General features: G+C 26.1%; 1 protein-coding gene across 1 annotated transcript; it reads left to right on the top strand.

Moving 5' to 3' along the window:
• The first annotated feature begins 278 nt into the window (after positions 1–278).
• Positions 279–17,107, top strand: ncm (pre-mRNA-splicing factor nucampholin). Its single transcript, XM_089222649.1, has 12 exons — positions 279–961; positions 1,027–1,154; positions 2,068–2,290; positions 2,375–2,503; positions 2,575–2,763; positions 4,515–4,668; positions 4,725–4,892; positions 6,293–6,516; positions 6,628–6,908; positions 8,195–8,296; positions 8,375–8,580; positions 16,338–17,107. Exons 1-12 carry the CDS (start codon positions 449–451, stop codon positions 16,970–16,972), a joined length of 2,952 nt encoding a protein of 983 aa, XP_089078775.1. The 5' UTR covers positions 279–448; the 3' UTR covers positions 16,973–17,107.
• Positions 17,108–18,213: the final 1,106 nt, after the last annotated feature.

The raw sequence follows: 18,213 nt of genomic DNA, 5'->3' as shown, positions 1-18,213 counted from the left end.
ACAGTTTTATTTAATACTTTAACTAATATAATTAGTTAGATAATATTATAAATAATATTATATAAAGACATCAGAGAATTTTCATTTCATTCAAAAATGGTTGAAATGGGCGCGCATCTGTTATCACTTTTGTTGTTACCACAACTGTGGTACCTGTTATACCATTATACTCCATCATTTCAAAACACATTATTTTGTCTGAATGTTCGATTCGCATGGCTCGCCTGTAGTAGACAGTTGTAGTAAATTAGTAGTGAGTAGTCTGTACGTTATCTTATGCTGCAGACCTGAAAATATATACACTGTACTTTTTGTTTTTGATTTAGCATTGGCCATTGATATAAATTGATCTAAACAAAATTTAGTAAGTTTTTAGCTTATGGTTTACAATTAATTAAATACTCTTATTTCTTAAATTACTGATGTTTAGATATTAAATTTTTTAAATATGGAAAGTAAAGTGTGTAAAGTAATTAACGCTAAGAGAATCCACAGTGACGACGATGACGATAATAGAACTTCAAAACAAACCAAGAAGAACTCTAGTAGAGATCATTCATCAACGAAAGATAAATATGACAATGCTGGTAGTCGTAATTATGAAGAGTTAAAAGTCGGTGATCCATACTACTCGGGTGGAACTGCTACTGATACCAAACGTAAAGTTGAGGATCGGTATAAGGATGAATCTAGACATAGAAGACGTCAGAGGACTAGAGATTGTCAAGAAAAAGAAAACAGATTTAGAAATGCAGACAGCAAAAAAGAGGAAAAAATCGGTGCTCCATACTATTCTGGAGGAATAGCAGGAATCGATGAACGTGAGAGTGGTGAAGAAACAAGCAATGATGATGATGATGATAAAATTGGTCAACGGTACTATTCCACAGAAACTGATACTCAAAGAAAAAATAGTGAAAACTATTGGAACAAATATGCAAACAAAGATAAAAGGCAAAACGTATGTGTATAAAACTAATGTAATAATAATCGTGATAAATATGAATAATACTTTTCTTTTTCCAGGGTGATCTAAATGATGTACCATTACATCAGAAAAAAACTGTGGAATTACTTACTTCTAAAACTGGAGGTGCTTACATTCCACCTGCAAAATTGAGAATGATGCAAGAAAGTATCACAGATAAGTCAAGGTGCTTGTTTTATTTAATTATTATATTTTCAAAAATTATAAGGAATACATTTATTAGCTATAGATATAATTATTATATATTATAAGAGGGCTATCTGTGCATTAGCCATTAGGTTTTGTTTTTACAAAAATTTATTTTAGATTTATAGCAGCAATAGGTATAACTATAAAATCTAGATATTTTATGCTTCCAATAAATACATTATTGTTATCTATGTGAGTTCAAGCTAAGTAAGTCTCAAATCTGCAAAATAAAAATAAAAATACTACATTTTATTTATTAAGTTAAACAATTATATAACAATACATTAGATAGTATTTCTCAATCACCATCCTAATTTTAATATGTGTGGTGTGTATCTATGATAAGGAATAACTATTGTGTGAACTATTATAAAATATTATAATAGTATCTAGTTAAAATAAAATTATTGATAAACATTTCACTTAAGAGGAAATTATACCCGCATGTGTTGTCTCCGTCTTGTAAGTACGTAACATAGCAAATTTTACACTCGGCAGATTTAATTTTGTTTTGTTAGTTTTAAAACTAGAGCTAATTCACCTCTTATTAAAGATACGAGTATTATTTAGTCGACCTTATAGACTTTATTATATTTTAATTTTGAAGTGAATTATAAATATTTTGAAATTGTAAATTGTTTGTAGATACATCTTGAAATACTTATAAGTTATAACATAGACAGAGATAACATATGCGGGTATAACTTCCTCTTAAAATATGAAAATAACAATATTTCTAGCTCTAGCATTAAACATTTCTATATTTTTTAATAATTATATGTTGTTTAAAGATTTTTAAAATATGTTTATAACATTTTTCTAATCACAATATTAAATTTTGCATTTCATAAAATAATTTTTTATAATAATTTTATAATTGGTAATTTTAGTGCTGCATATCAAAGAATTGCTTGGGAGGCATTGAAAAAATCAATACACGGTTTAACTAACAAGATTAATGTAGACAATATAGGAAAAGTTACTAGAGACTTACTACGAGAAAATATTGTTCGGGGTAGAGGTTTACTATGCCGGTCTATTATGCAAGCTCAATTAGCTTCAACAACTTATACCCATGTGTATGCTGCTTTAGTGGCCATCATAAATACAAAAGTAATTACACTTATTAAAAAAAAAATATATTAAATCACTTTACACATAATTTGTTAAATAACGATTGCAATAAAATCTTTTTAGTTTCCAAACATTGGAGAATTACTATTGACAAGATGTATTGTACAATTTAAAAGAGCATATCGTAGAAGTGAAAAATCTCAATGTTTAGGATCAGTAACATTTATTGCTCATTTGATTAATCAAAGTGTTGTAAGTTTTAATCTTTTAATTTTTTGTGTTGAACAATAATTATGACTACTAATTTTTTTTTTGTATTTTAGGCACATGAAATATTGGCTTTAGAGTTATTAACTTTATTTGTAGAGACACCTACCGAAGATTCAATAGAAGTAGCTGTAGCCTTTTTGAAAGAATGTGGACAAAAAATGAGTCAAGTCAGTAAAAAAGGAATGAATGCCATATTTGATATGTTACGCAATATATTACATGATGGGAAACTTGATAAAAGGGTAAATAAATACATATTATTATTTTTATTATTTATTTATTAAAACACTAAGTTAAATGTAGATTTAAAACATTATTAAAATAAACATAGAATTGTATAAAACAAATTTCATACAATTTTAATGCAAAAACCAAGGATCAAACAATCACATTTTAATACCAAATTAATTGTTATTGTGGAGAGAACTCATTAAAAATGTATCTTCATTTAAAGTAAAAGCCTTGATAAAATAATTTTCGTTGTAAAAACACAAAACGTGAATCAATGTAATATGTTGTATGAAATTGTATTATTAACTCATACTTTTTAGAGTTCACGTTTATCGCCGAACGTGAACAGACGTCGTTATCTTTTGCACACTTTACTAATGAGCTAACTTATTAATGTTATTCAAAAAATGTCTCGGAATACCTCGAAATGCAATTTATCTTTATCATAATTTCCACTAACAAAATCTAGCTGAAACCGAAGTAAAGTATTCATCACGCCGAATCGCTATGCTTCACTCTCCCAGGACAACGCTTTTGATCAGGAGGTGCATAGCCCTCCCTCTATCGCAATACTTTCTAAAAACCAGTGCAACACACTGCCCAGCCACAAGGAGTCCTCTCCAAGTAAAAATTTTTATTTGGCACCTCCTTTTTATTTAAGCAGTGGCTACGATTTCAACATGCTCAAGAAATCTCTTCTTGACTTTATCATTACTTCAGGTATTAATTTTAAAAATACCTCATAGCATCTAATTATCCACACCGACAAAGTCGCCAATTATAATTTAGTTTATACGTAAATACCTTACCGCTAATAATAAGATTAATTTCCATACTTATCTGCCTAATTACATGAAACCATATATATACAAGCTAGCCTAATTGATATGGGTCACAAAGTTATTCGGGTTTCTAATATTTTACATTGTTCTATCACTCAAATACTGCTCCCTCTTTTTCGTATTGATTTAAAAGCTGCTAAAAACAATAGTGATATTTTCAAATTAGATCTGCTCATTCCCACCAGAATCAAAATAGAGGTGCCCAAGAAAAAACTCTCCCCTTCACAATGCCATGATTGTCAAGCTTATTTTCACGCTAGTAATTTTTGTCACCAGTCCCCATGTTGCGTCAAATGTGGAGATAATCATTACATGGTCGGTTGTATCAAATCACCGTCAGAACCCGCCTAGTGTCTCTTATGCTTGGGGCCACACACAGCCTCATTCAAAGAATTTCCCGCGCTTAAAAAACTAAGTGAAAACCGCAGAAAATCTTGATTACTCAAACCTTATCGTCATCTGACGCTCACACTATATCGTCTATAAACAAATCAACCTCCAGCTTCAACCAGAAACAAAAACGTTCATACGGCAAAGTTACTGGCAACACTTCACCCCCAATAGTTACACCTGAAAGTTTGATCTCAAAATTTCTTGAGGACTTTAAAGTCACAATTAACCATTTATTACTTTTATTAACTATAGTTGTTAATCAACTAATCCCACCTTCTCTTCCTATATTTTCTCCTTAAAAATTATGTAATACTTTTATTTCAAATTATGTCGATACATTATATTATATGATACACATTTTTGTTTCTATTTGTAATTGTTAAGATATAATAATTCATAATTGTCGAGACTAATTATAAACAAAAAAAACTCATATTTTGTTTTTCAGGTGCATATTTTTGTTTAATTGAACACTTAACCGCATGCTTGTTTGGTAATTATTTTCAGATTTCTTTAAAATGTTATAGGTTCAATATATGATAGAAGTAATGTTTCAAGTACGCAAAGATGAATTCAAAGATCACCCAGCTGTAATTGAACAACTTGATTTAGTACCAGAAGAGGATCAGTTTACTCATTTATTAACCTTAGACTCTGCTAAAGATCCTCAAGATATTCTCAGTAATTATACATTTATTTTGAAATAATATTTTATTTGAAAAATTTGTTTTTTTTAGATGTATATAAATTTGATCCGGACTTTGAAGCTAATGAAGAACGTTATAAATCATTAAGAGCAGAAATATTAGGGTCAGACAATGAAGATGATAGCGATACAGAAAACGATGGTGATAATGATGATGATGATGATGATGATGATGAAGAAGATGATGGTGAAGAGAAAGGTACAATTTTATTTTAATTAAAATCAACTGTATTATTTTTTAGTGATATAAAATAATTACCATTTTATATCTAAAAACATTTAAAAAATATGCTTAATGTTAAAATTTTATTCATTTTAATAAGTTATTGAAATTTATAGTTATTTTTTAAGTTTTATAAGTACATATTTTGAACATTCAATAATCTAAAATATGTCTGTTGAATGAATTGAAATAACCCATCTTATTTTATAATTAAAGAAAACATTTTTTTATTACCTTAGTACTATACAATGAAAATTTAAAGTTATTGGTTAACATATTATTAAATTTAATATTCGATAAAATTCCAGATTTTTTGAATTATTATTATGTAATTAAGTTTTATTAAAAGTGGCTTATCAAAGTTCATGAGTTATACTTACATATTATTAAAAGTATTATATTTTCAACTTTTATTTAGAAGTTATCTTTCCTAATAATAGTATGTTAAAGATTATAATTTATGTATGCAGTAAAAAATGATAACGCACAGTAGTTAGGTGTTTTGCAATTAAACTTAAAAACTATTTTTTAAGGTTAATTTTATTCTTTAGCAAAATCTAAGGATGTATTTCAAATTTTAATTCATAAAATTTTGATTCACTTGATAACAAAAAAGGTTGTTGGAAGATGTTGTTAGTATCTGAATAAAATTATTGGTTTTTGGTATTTTGAAGTCCTAGTGAAGTTTGTTGTTTGGTATGAACCATAGTGTATTTGAAATTATTCTTGTAAAGTTTTTTCAGTTTTTCACATATTGGAGAAGTGTATAATATTAGAAAACCAGAAACTTACTTTTATTATAAAAAAGCCCACTTTCATCCAAGAATGTTTTCTATTTTTTCTATTTTGAGTAAAATGCCTTAATTACATGTATGATTACCTCACAAACATACAAATAGAAGATTTGGGTTTGGCAGAACCAATTTTGTGTTGTTAGCCTTAGTATTATAGGGAATTGACCTATTACAAAACTTTGAGATACGTATATTATATTATGACACATAGGTTAATATTGAAACATATGTCATAATTTTAATATGGGTTATATCAAAATTTCCAAACTTTTTTAGCCTCCCTAAAAATAAATAAGTGCGCCTCCCATTAATAAATAAATAAAAAATTTATAATATTTAATTACACATTATAAGACAGTAGTAAGGCCGGCCATGATGTATGGATCGGAATGTTGGGCTATGGATAAAACAATGGAAAGGAAAATGAGTGTTGTAGAGATAAGATTGTTAAGGTAAATTAGTGCCGAGAGAGGACAGAATAAGAAATGAGTATAAAATTATCAATATAATTTAAAGATTAATAAAAATTTTATTAGTCTCCAAAAAATATTAATTAATTAAAGTTTTGCATTTATTTTTTAGAAGGAGAAGGTAAAGTAATTATAGATAACACAGAAACAAACATGATATCATTAAGAAAAACAATTTATTTAACGATACATTCGTCATTGGATTATGAGGAATGTGCTCATAAATTAATGAAAATGCAATTGAAACCTGGTCAAGAAATAGAAATGTGTCATATGTTTTTGGATTGTTGTGGTGAACAAAGAACCTATGAAAAGTTTTTCGGCCTTTTGGCACAAGTAAATATTCAGCTAAAATATAGTGAAAATACTAAAAAGAATTTAGTGTTATTCATTGGAATATTTTTATATTTTCTTGTGATTTAATTTATATTTTTTAACTGTTTACAGAGATTTTGCCAAATAAATAATGTGTTTATAGAACCATTGGAAAAAATTTTTATTGACAGTTATGCAACTGTTCACCGTTTAGAGACAAACAAATTACGAAATGTTGCAAGATTCTTTGCACATTTATTGTTTACAGACTCTATATCATGGGTTGTTTTATCTACAATACATCTAAATGAAGAAGAAACAACTTCTTCTAGTAGAATTTATATTAAAATTCTATTCCAAGAATTAGCTGAACATATGGGACTTAATAAATTAAATGCTCGAGTTCAAAATCCGTAAGTAAAATTGTATTAATCTATTTTAATACTTATTTTATTTATTCAATTTAGGTATGTTAATTGTTAGTATATAAATAACTAGCTGTCCCATAATACTTTGCTATTGCTAGATTTTACTATTATTATCTTGTTTAACAACTATGTTTAGATAGTTGCAACTTTTTTTTCTGAGGCATATAGTTTGTAAAACTGATTTCAATAATTTTTGAAATCGGTCCAGTATTTTTTGAGTTAATTTGTTACAAACGTACAAAAATACAAATCTTTCTTCATGATATTATATAGAAAAGAGACATACAATTGTAAAATGCTCTCACATAAATTTTTAGAATATCGTTGAATTTGTATATCTTTTTTTCCTGCTCTACTATTTCACACGTTTGTCGCTTTATTCATTCAATGACCAAAATATGTCCCCTAGTCTTGCTGTCATTGTTTATTGTAACACATACACACACACAAATATACAGACTTGTTGTACTTGCTGATGAAAAACAGCATTCCCATAATTTATTTGTTTTTAGTATTTTCCCAAGCTTTTATATTTAGGTGGGTGAAAAATAATAAATAAAAATTACACTATATAGTAGGTATACATTATCATATATATCAATAGATTAAATGCTTTTTATTATTTCTACATTTTCGGGTTGAATATAATATAATAATAATATATTATTTTAGTCAATGCTATGTGCATGTCTATAAAAATTTTAATTCAAATAAAATATAAGATAAATTGATAGTCAGACCATTTTTAAAGTATAATTTATTTTGTTTGACAAACTATTACTAAGGTAAAAATAATGAATAAATATTTAACACAGCATGGTTTTGAGATACTTTATATATTTTTTTTTTAATTTGTGTCCACAAAAGCTGGCCCAAATAATAAACAAGTAATAATTCGATTTGTGAGAAAATTAGCCTTATTTATGGTGATGATTTCTGATTTATTCCTCTCTACTAATAATATATTCAAAACTTATACACGAAGGCGACAAGTGCACTAGAGAAACTTATAATGTGCAACTTGAAACTATAATTGCATAAAATTGTATCATACACACATACACACAAACATACACACACACACAAAATATAATTATTTCTATAATTATTCTCCTATAGCTAATAATAACAATTTATAAACAAAAATTTATAAGTAAGTTAGATATTACAATAATAATAAACTGGTGATTTAGAAGTGTGGGGTGAGAGTTGGAGGGTATAAAATATTTAGTATATTAAAGTATTAATTTATTGATTGTTGATTGTTTCAGGGAGTTGAAATTAGCTTTTGAAGGAATTTTCCCTAAAGACAACCCTAAAAATACTAGGTTTTCTATCAATTTTTTCACCTCTATTGGTTTGGGAGGCTTAACGTGAGTTTTTATTTACACTTTTTGAAATATTAATTATTAAGTAATATCACTTATTTAATCAATTATTCGGTATTATAGTGACGAATTGAGAGACTTTTTAAAAGCACAACCCAAACAAGTGCCTGCTGTTGCTAAAATCATCGACCAGCTGTCAGAATCATCAGATAGTGACAGTGACAGTAGTTCAAGTAGCAGTAGTAGCAGCAGTAGCAGTAGCAGCAGCGATAGTGATTCCAGCAATAGCAGCAGCAGCAGCAGTGGTAACAATAGTTCAAATGACAAAAGTAAGCATGACAGCAAACAAAGTAAAAGTTTTATATTTGAATAAATAATATAATAATATCATACAAACCAAACATGTGATTATGTCAACTGTCTATAAAAATAGTATATACAGCACACAACACCATTTGTTGAACATTGTTTACATTTTTTAGTTTATCATGATTCTGAATAATTATTAATATTCAAAGATTATTTTATTCTATTTAGTATTTAATAATTATGTATCTATTTTTCATTTTATTTTAATACATTTTAAGTATTTTTCAAATCTTCCAACTCCAGAAATTATTTTGTTGCTTTGATAAATTTTAAAGATAACTAATAAATAATTTCAATTTCAACTGAGTTTTGTGAATACTATACAGGGTGATTCTTTTAAGTGGGTACACTAATTATGTCGAAAAGTATAAACTTTTTTTACATTTTTTTTTTAAAACTTCTATGTTTATGTTTTTCTAAAACCGTATAATATTTTAATTTTTTTTACCCTTTTATTTATTGGTGAAATCACTATCAACTTTTGATTTTCAAATGGTAACATATAATAAAAATATCATGTATTAATAATTCCAATTTTTATTTTTTGTTGATTGGTTTGCAAGATACATCTTCTTAGAGTATTGGTGGTTTTCAAAATTTTTTCAATAATTGTAAAGACTAGGAACTAGTCATAAATTTGATATCGTTGAACCCAAGGTAACAACATAAATAACAATTAATTAAAGATTGCCATTGTACTTTGAACCCTAATCATTTATTAACTTATCGACTAATTGGACTTACTGAATTACCCAAGAATAATAAATTATAAACTGGAAATATATTGTGATAAATTTATTTTAATCATAATTTCACAGATAACTATTTAAAAATTAAAATGGTATCACCACATATTAATTATATTTGATTACCACTAAAGACCAAGGTATACCTTTAAAGCCCGTAACTGGTAATATGATTATAATTTAATATAAATTGCATATAATATAATATATATATATATTTAATAATTTAATATCACAGATTATATAAAATTTTATTCATATAATCTGTGATAATATCATGCAGAAAGTAAATAATAAATACTTATATTTAGGCACAGAACATTAAATTAATCTAATTTAGGTGATAATAATGGGTCACTATTTAAGATAGTCTTATCAATTATCTTAAATAATATTGTTCTGTGATATTGTGAATGATATGAATGTTGTATGATAATAGTAGAAAATGGAATAGAATAATAGATATAATTTTACAGTATGATTTAAGAATTAAATTAATCGATTACCTATCTATAATTGTATTATACAGTTCCACTATTTAAAAAATCTTATAACTTTTTTTTACTGTACAAAAACTAATATGAAATTAATGTATTGATATTATTTGATTAATAATTAAATCGGAATCTCGAGAGTCCAAGACCATTAATAAACAAGGATTCGAAAGAAAAAATTTATGAAGATCCAACTACATAAAATTCTTTGTTTATTTATTATTATTTTTTTAATAAATGTTCAAAATGCTGTCCATTTTGTGATAAACAAAAAGTCGTCCAACGTTTTAAAAAATTGTCAGTAGTACATTTTTTCAAAATGTTGGCTGGTATATATGAACAGACTTCTATAGTTTGCTTATTTTGAATGATAACAAGTTTTTATTAATAAAAAACAGTATTCAAACTCTTTAAATGAGAAGTGAACTATCATCAAATAGTTTGATAGTTTCCATCACTATGGTATATTGGTTTTGGTGTTTTCGTATGATATAACTAATAATAATAAGATTTAACTTGAATAATTAATTAATATATTAATTTTTTATTTTATTTTAAATTAACTATAACCTGTATAATATTATAACGTTTTATTATTATAGTACACCCTTAGGATATATGTATACCTATTTTTAAATGATCTACATACCTACATATTCAAACTTATGTATACATAATAAAAACAATGAATAACAAAAAAATATAATAAAAATCAATAAATACCTATTGTACAATATACATACTAAAATAAATATATTATGTATAATAAACTCCAAAATCTTATAAAAATAAATTGATGTTTGAGGTCTTATAAAATTGTCTATATAATAAAAATCTAGACATAATTCATTTTTGAAGAAAAACAAAATTGTTCAATCATATATAAAAAAATGTTTCATCCTAATTAAATAACTTACCATTGTATCAGTACATATTATATTATATCATTATTGTAAATAAGTGTAACTAATGGCCTTTGCTGTTAATGTGAATATGTTCAATAAAAAAAAAAAAAAAAATTGTCTACAATAAAATTTGAATATCATTTTTATATTTATCTTGTGGTTCGAGCGATATATAAATATATACAATATACTTAATAACTATAAATTCAGTCAGAGACTAATAAATAATTACATAGTAAATGAAACAATTTTTTTTTAAAACATAATATAATACAGGTGTATGCTGACATTAATTTCAGATGGTTTATGACAAATTGAAGGGGTTCATTACTCATTTGTAAAATCTCTTCAGAGGCGCACACAAAGCTACCTAAGAAATTATTTTATACACCTTATGATACAACTTACTAATAGAACTCTAAAAATGTAATTAAATTCATATAACATGAGGTGACGTGAGCCATATTGTAAACATTATTCTCACAATTTAACATTATTTTATCAACTATATTTTTTCAATACAGTTTTCTTAATTAAATTCAATTTTAAATTTTACTTTTACATGTATAGTAGACATACATACATATAACTCATATGTCTTATTTTTATGATTTACATTTAAAAGGATTATTTTTTTGTTTTTAAATTTCTATTAAAAACTATTGCACATTAGTTTTGAGTTAACTGTAACAAATCAATAATCATAATTTTAAATATACATAATATAGTACCTAACCTTTAAGTAAACATCTAGTTGATTGTATTTTTAAAATACATATTGATTTTACAACTTTTTTTCACTCATGTTATTTAATTGAAAACCATTTAATTTAAAATTGCAAATTCTACATATTACCCCATATTATATTTACAATATTACAAACCAATTAAATAATTTCAATTTGTTTAAAAGGGAAATACAATGAATAGCTAAATATTTCAAATTTAAATTTATATTATGTTTTATTTTAACAACATAATTATGAATATTGTTAAAACAATAAGGTGATATGTAGGAAAACAACTTACCTATTTCAATATATCATGTCTGAAATCACCCCATTTTATATTACTATTATTATGAATCACTATAAAAGGCATGTGTATAGCAAGTGATCTACTAATTTACTAGAAGTGATCCACCACAGGATTTACATAATGTAAATTGTACATATTAGGTATTAAATATATTTCCCCAATTATTACTAAAATATTTATTTTTTTAGGCTCATCAAATCAAATAAAAATTCAATTAAATATACACAGTTTACTATCATTGACTATCGCAATGATATAAAAATTATATTTCTATTATTATCAAAATTAGGCATACCTATGTGGCAAAATTATTATAATACATTATAGTTATTGGCTTAAATTGAGAAGTATGTAATAAGTAATAACTATAATAATTAATAAGTAAATAATAAAGCAGTATATGTAAAATTGATTGAATTTATTACTACTACTATAAATGAAATGCACAGGTAACTGTGGTCAAATATTTATAAAATTTGATAGAGCACCTACTAGACAAATGCCCTTTAAAATTTTACCATAATTTAAAAGCTCAGGACTATGATATATCTATTCCAATTTAATTCATACCTTCAAATCAAAATATTCGTAATGCAAAAATGCAAAATATGAGTTAAGATCATAACATATATTAAAAAAATTGAAACAAACTCAACTTAACCTCTTACTAAAAAAAATACAGTCAAATTTAAAAGTGGGACTCATAATAATTTAACTTAGATTTAGTAGGTAATACTTAGTAATATTTAGTAATACCTAAATAGCTAACAACAGAAGGAACTATTCAGTTGCAAAACACTACATACAATATAGTTTAAAATAAAAATATTTTTATGATACCTAAATATTAGGATTAAGACATACCTACCTAATATTATAACAAAGTAGATATTTAAGTATAATATTTTATAATACCATGTATAGAAATGCAGATGAAAAATCTATGGTTTTTTTTTTAGTTTTTAAAGAAACATACAATTTACCACACATTTATGATTGATTGGATGTAGTTAGCTAATTTAACTTAATTGTATAATATTTGTTACAATTAAATAAATACATTATAATCTACAATTTTAATTTAACATATTTTTAGTTTACTTTATTATTGGGATTAGTTTTCTTCGGGATTGCATAAATGCATAATATTGTCAGGCTTAATTTTTTAACTTCTTTGAAATTAACTTGAGTAGTTGAATATCTAATAAGTTAAGAAAGAATAAATATAACCAAATAATTTAACAGTAAAAAATATGTTTACATACTTAATTATTTTGTAGTATCTTCAATTATCAAAATTATATAATGGAAACAATATTTTTATTTGTCATCGTTCTCATTTGCAAATTTAATGCGAGTTAGGAAATTATGTGATTTCATTATTTATCTCTCAATACATCTGACTAAGTATATTTGTAGTATATATGGATAATCTTAGTTCTTAATAATAATCACTGCCAGAATCCAAAATTTATATCCAATAACTATAATAAGTGTTACTGTTATGCAGCCTGCTGCAGCTGCTGGCCACATGGTTTACAATTTACATTTTACTTTGAACCACGATTTATAGATAGTACTATCTTAAACCGTGCTTTGAACTTTAGTTTTAGTATCAGTTTATCACAACTGATTGTTTTTCCTTGGGTCGTTAATATAAATACAGTTGATTAAATCGTGATCATAAATAATTATAAATAATGATAAAGGTATTGCCAAATATTGATAATATTATTATTATTGTATGGTAATAATAGGTATATGCGTCGTAATGATATAATATTGTCATGAAGACAATGGAGGGGATCCAATACGACAACCAAGGTCATTAAAACGTAGCTTTTATGTTTTATGGTAAAATAAGCATATTATAGGTGTAATTAGACATTCAACTAATCAGGTACAAAGTACGACAGTTATCAATATTGTTACCTATTAGGTCGTACTAACACCTTCAAACACCAATACTTTGAGGAGCTATAACTCGCAAACCAATCAACGAAATATAAAACTTTTAACGCGTAAATTTATAATAAAAACGGTTTTATTAATTCATAATATTTTTATTATATGTTACCATTTGAAATTCAAAAGTTGATAGTGATTTCACCAATAAATATAAGGGTGAAAAAAATTAAAATATCATATGGTTTTAGAAAAACATAAACATTTTTTTTTATTAGAAAAGAAAATATACAATCTGTAAATATATACAGGGCGATTTTTTTATCATGAACCACTCATTATTTCAAAAAGTATCAATGTTTTTGAAAATATTTTTTTACAAAGTTTCATGTTGTTAAAAAAACAACGTTTTTATAAAAAAATTATATTTTTTAATATTTTTTATCCTTATAATTTTTTAAGTTTTTTACTTTTTTGAATGGCAACCTAGAGTTTTAATTTCATATTCCAAAGCAGAATATTTTTCTAAGTATTTTGATACGTAAAAGTCGAATTTTGGACGAGTAGTTTATGAGTTATAAGTATTTAAAGTTTAGATTGGCGGAGTGGAGTGGTACGGGGTTACCCCGCAAAATGTTTGTCCACTACTCCGCTTGTCTAAACTTTAAATACTTATAACTCATGAACTACTCGTCCAAAATTCGATTTTTACGTATCAAAATACTTAGAAAAATATTCTGCTTTGGAATATGAAATTAAAACTCTAGGTTGCCATTCAAAAAGTAAAAAACTTAAAAAATTATAAGGATAAAAAATATTAAAAAATATAATTTTTTCATAAAAACGTTGTTTTTTTAACAATATGAAACTTTGTAAAAAAATATTTTAAAAAACATTGATACTTTTTGAAATAATGAATGGTTCATGATAAAAAAATCACCCTGTATACAATAAGTAATTTTGATGGTTTTTTTTTTAACAAGGCTTGATGACGTGAGTGAAGAGGGTGTCCAGTGACACTACTTCAGCTTGATTAGATTGGTGGCCATTTAGTTAAAATTATTTTTATTTTTTTTTGACTAACTGATGGTAATTGTTTCTAAGTGTTAAGTAGGTCGCGTGGCCATTTACGTTTGAGGCGGCGGATAGTGTTATCTGGGAGTGAGAGAGAAGAGAGGTTTGATACGAGAGGGTTAGGATGATCAATAGTATTTTTATGAAATTTTTTGTAGTGATTTGACGCTATTTCAGAGATAGTTGGAATTTTTAGATCCTTATGTAGAGTGCGATTGCTGACATACCAGGGAGAATTGGTTGGTTAAGAGTCGGAGATTGATGGATTGAAAGGCTTGGAATTTATTTAAGTTAGAGTTTTTAGAGGTTCCCCAAATTTGTATGACATAAGTCATTGCAGGTCGAATGATTTGTTTGTATACGAGAAGTTTATTGTTAAGAGAGAGGTTAGATCGCAGGAGCTGTCTGAATTTATGGAGTTTTATATTGAGGGAAGATCTTTTGTTTTCTATGTGGGCTGACCAAGTTAGCCTTTTGTCAAGATGAAGTCCAAGGTATTTTACGGAGTTTTGTGTTTGGATCGTTTTGTTGTTTAGTATTATGGGTTGACTGTTTTTAAAACCGAGAGTAAATGTGATGAATGTTGATTTGTTTTTATTGATTTTTATTCTCCATTTATGGAACCAGTGTTGTAGAGTTACTAGATGTTCTTGGAGGTGGTTTGTGGCAGCTTGAAGACAAATAATATTGGATGATAGAATAGCGGATGAATGACAGGCGCATGATGGAGTTAAAAATATGTGATAGGTGTATGATGGCTTTTTTTGTTTGATGATTCTATTAATTATTAAATCATGGCCAGGAGATTTGTTATTGGCAAGTTTTTTGATAATATACTGAATTTAAGAGGGGGATGTATGTTTTGTAGGTAGGGACATAGGGAGGGTTTGGGATAAAGTTGATTGAATGGTCTGAATCAAGTATGTCTGGGTGGGGAGTGAATCTAGATTCTAGGTCAGAAGCAAATAAATTAGCTTTTTCTAAGTGGGAAATTGCTAAAGTATTGTCAGGGTAGCGTAAAGGAGGAGAAATATTTTTTTGTTTAAGTACATTTTTGGTAGCTTTCCATAAAGAATTGTTAGTTGTTGAGAGGGAATTTAAGTAATTTTGATAGTTTTCCGAGTTAAATTTTCGAAGTGTATTTTTGAGAACAGAGGCAAGGTAGTTGTACGTTTTTTTATCACTAGGTAGGTGCGATCTCTGCCATCTAGAGCGGGCACGACGTTTGGCAATAATTAGTTGGAAGATAAATTGGGGAAGTTGGGAAGTGGATTTTTGTAATGTTGAATTAACTATAGAAGAGTCAAGTGCAGCTTTTTGAATAATTGTTGTAAAAGATAGGATAGCCGAGTCGATGTCTTGGATTGTCTTCAGTGGTACATTAAGCGTGATTTTATTATCCAATAGGGCTTGAAAGTTGGACCATATGATTTTCCCTAACATAAACCTAGAAGTTTTTTCAAAAAAAAGTTAATACTTTTCGGAACAATTAGTGTACCCAGTTAAAAGAATCACCCTGTATAACATTTAATAATGTTTTTCTTATATTTTATAGGAAATAAAAAAAGAAAAGATCTCGATAAATCAAAACAAAACGCAGAAAGAAAAGAAAATGAAAAACCTAAAAAAAACGAAAAAAGAAATGAAGTAGATAAACCGAGAAGGCATGAAGAAAAAAAGAACAAAGATATGCCTAAACAAAAAGAATATAGAAATGAAAATGATAATTGGAGAAAAAATGAAGATAAAAAAGATAATGATAAATCGAGAAAATTCGAAGAAAGAAACAATAAATCTAGAAGATATGAAGGAAGAAAAGAAAATAATGATAAACCTAAAAGATATGAGGAAAAAAGAGATAATAATATTTCAAGACATAATGGAGAGAGAAAGGATAATGACCGATCTAGAAGAAAAGAAGATAAAAATGAAAATGATACACCGAAAAAAAATGAAGAGAGAAATGAAAACTACAAACCTAGAAAAAATGAAGAAAGAAAAGAAAATTATGGACCAAGAAGAAATGAAGAAAGAAGGGAAAATGATAGACACAATAGAAGTGAAATTGACAAATCTAAAAAAAATGAAATTGAAAAATATCGAAGAAATGAAGACAGAAGGGAAAATGATAGATCTTCAAGAAGAAATGAGGAGGGGAAAGAAAATGATAGACTTGGAAGAAAACGATAATTAGACAGTTTAGTTTTATATTATTTTTACTTTTAAATATTCACATACATTTTATAATATTAATACAAGTAAAGCATTCAATGTCAATAATTTTTATGATAACAACAAAAATAAATGATTTATTTCATTATTGTACATATTATTATGAATTAATAATTTTTGTATTATATTGTTAATTATGTAATTTAGTGTTTGATGTTAAAGAAATGTTGAAGATTTAAGTATAATATTTTTAATTTATTTTAATTACTTAATTGAATTAAAATCATTATCACCTAAGTGGTAATAAATAAAAATATATACTCTAAACATTTACATACTTTACACAAATACATGAATATTTAATTTTACACCATAAGCATCATAAATATCACAAATAGCATAGCTTGTATTTTTATTAACTAATAAGCTAGTACAGTCAGTATAAAATCATTTATATATTTTTACTCGTGGTATATTGAAACAATAATTATTTATACAGTATATAAGTCAGTGTTTATCGACCTTTTTGATATCGCGGAACACCAAATAACAATATTTTTTTCATGCGGAACCCCTTTGAGGATTATCTTTAGAATACTGGCTGCCGGCGGTCTCTTTTTCTCGTGATTTTAAGCTTTCATGGAACACTAGGGTTCCGCAAAACACGGATTAAGAAACATTGGTATAAATTACTCACTTGAACAAAACTAGAAGAAACAATAGTTGATGTTAATTAATAACAGATAAGGTCATTATAAAAAAAAAAAATGGATCTCTATTACTGGTATCTATAATATAAAAACGGCATTATACGAACAAAAAAATAATAGATACCTACTGTATTTTAACATCTATACAATATACATACTTTAGGACTATGGGAGTAGGTACTCATTGTTATTAGTGGTTGATTACATAATATGTTTAATCATTTAAAATTATATAAAATAGATACAGTTTATAATGTAAATAATAGGCGATACATTATCTTTCAACAATCATTTTTTTACTCTTTGTTTGATATACCAGGATTGTCAGATGAATGAATATTTAAAAAATAATTTGTATAAATATTTTCTTATTAGTTATTACCTATATTACCTTTTTAAATGGGGATTGTATTATTGGATTTAACTATTTTACTTTAAATATCAACTATTATTGCTGAAACATAATGTATTATTAATATTATGAATTGTGGTGTGTTAATGAATATAATATAATTGCGATTACATTATTTTATGTATTAAATTATATTA

This window comes from Diuraphis noxia, unplaced genomic scaffold, assembly GCF_037042655.1.
Source record: "Diuraphis noxia isolate RWA-SAM2 unplaced genomic scaffold, SU_Dnox_SAM2 contig0003, whole genome shotgun sequence".
In the NCBI taxonomy this organism is placed as follows: Eukaryota; Metazoa; Arthropoda; class Insecta; order Hemiptera; family Aphididae; genus Diuraphis; species Diuraphis noxia.
Note: the sequence above shows the minus strand (reverse complement) of the source record. Positions and strands in the feature narration are given on the sequence as shown.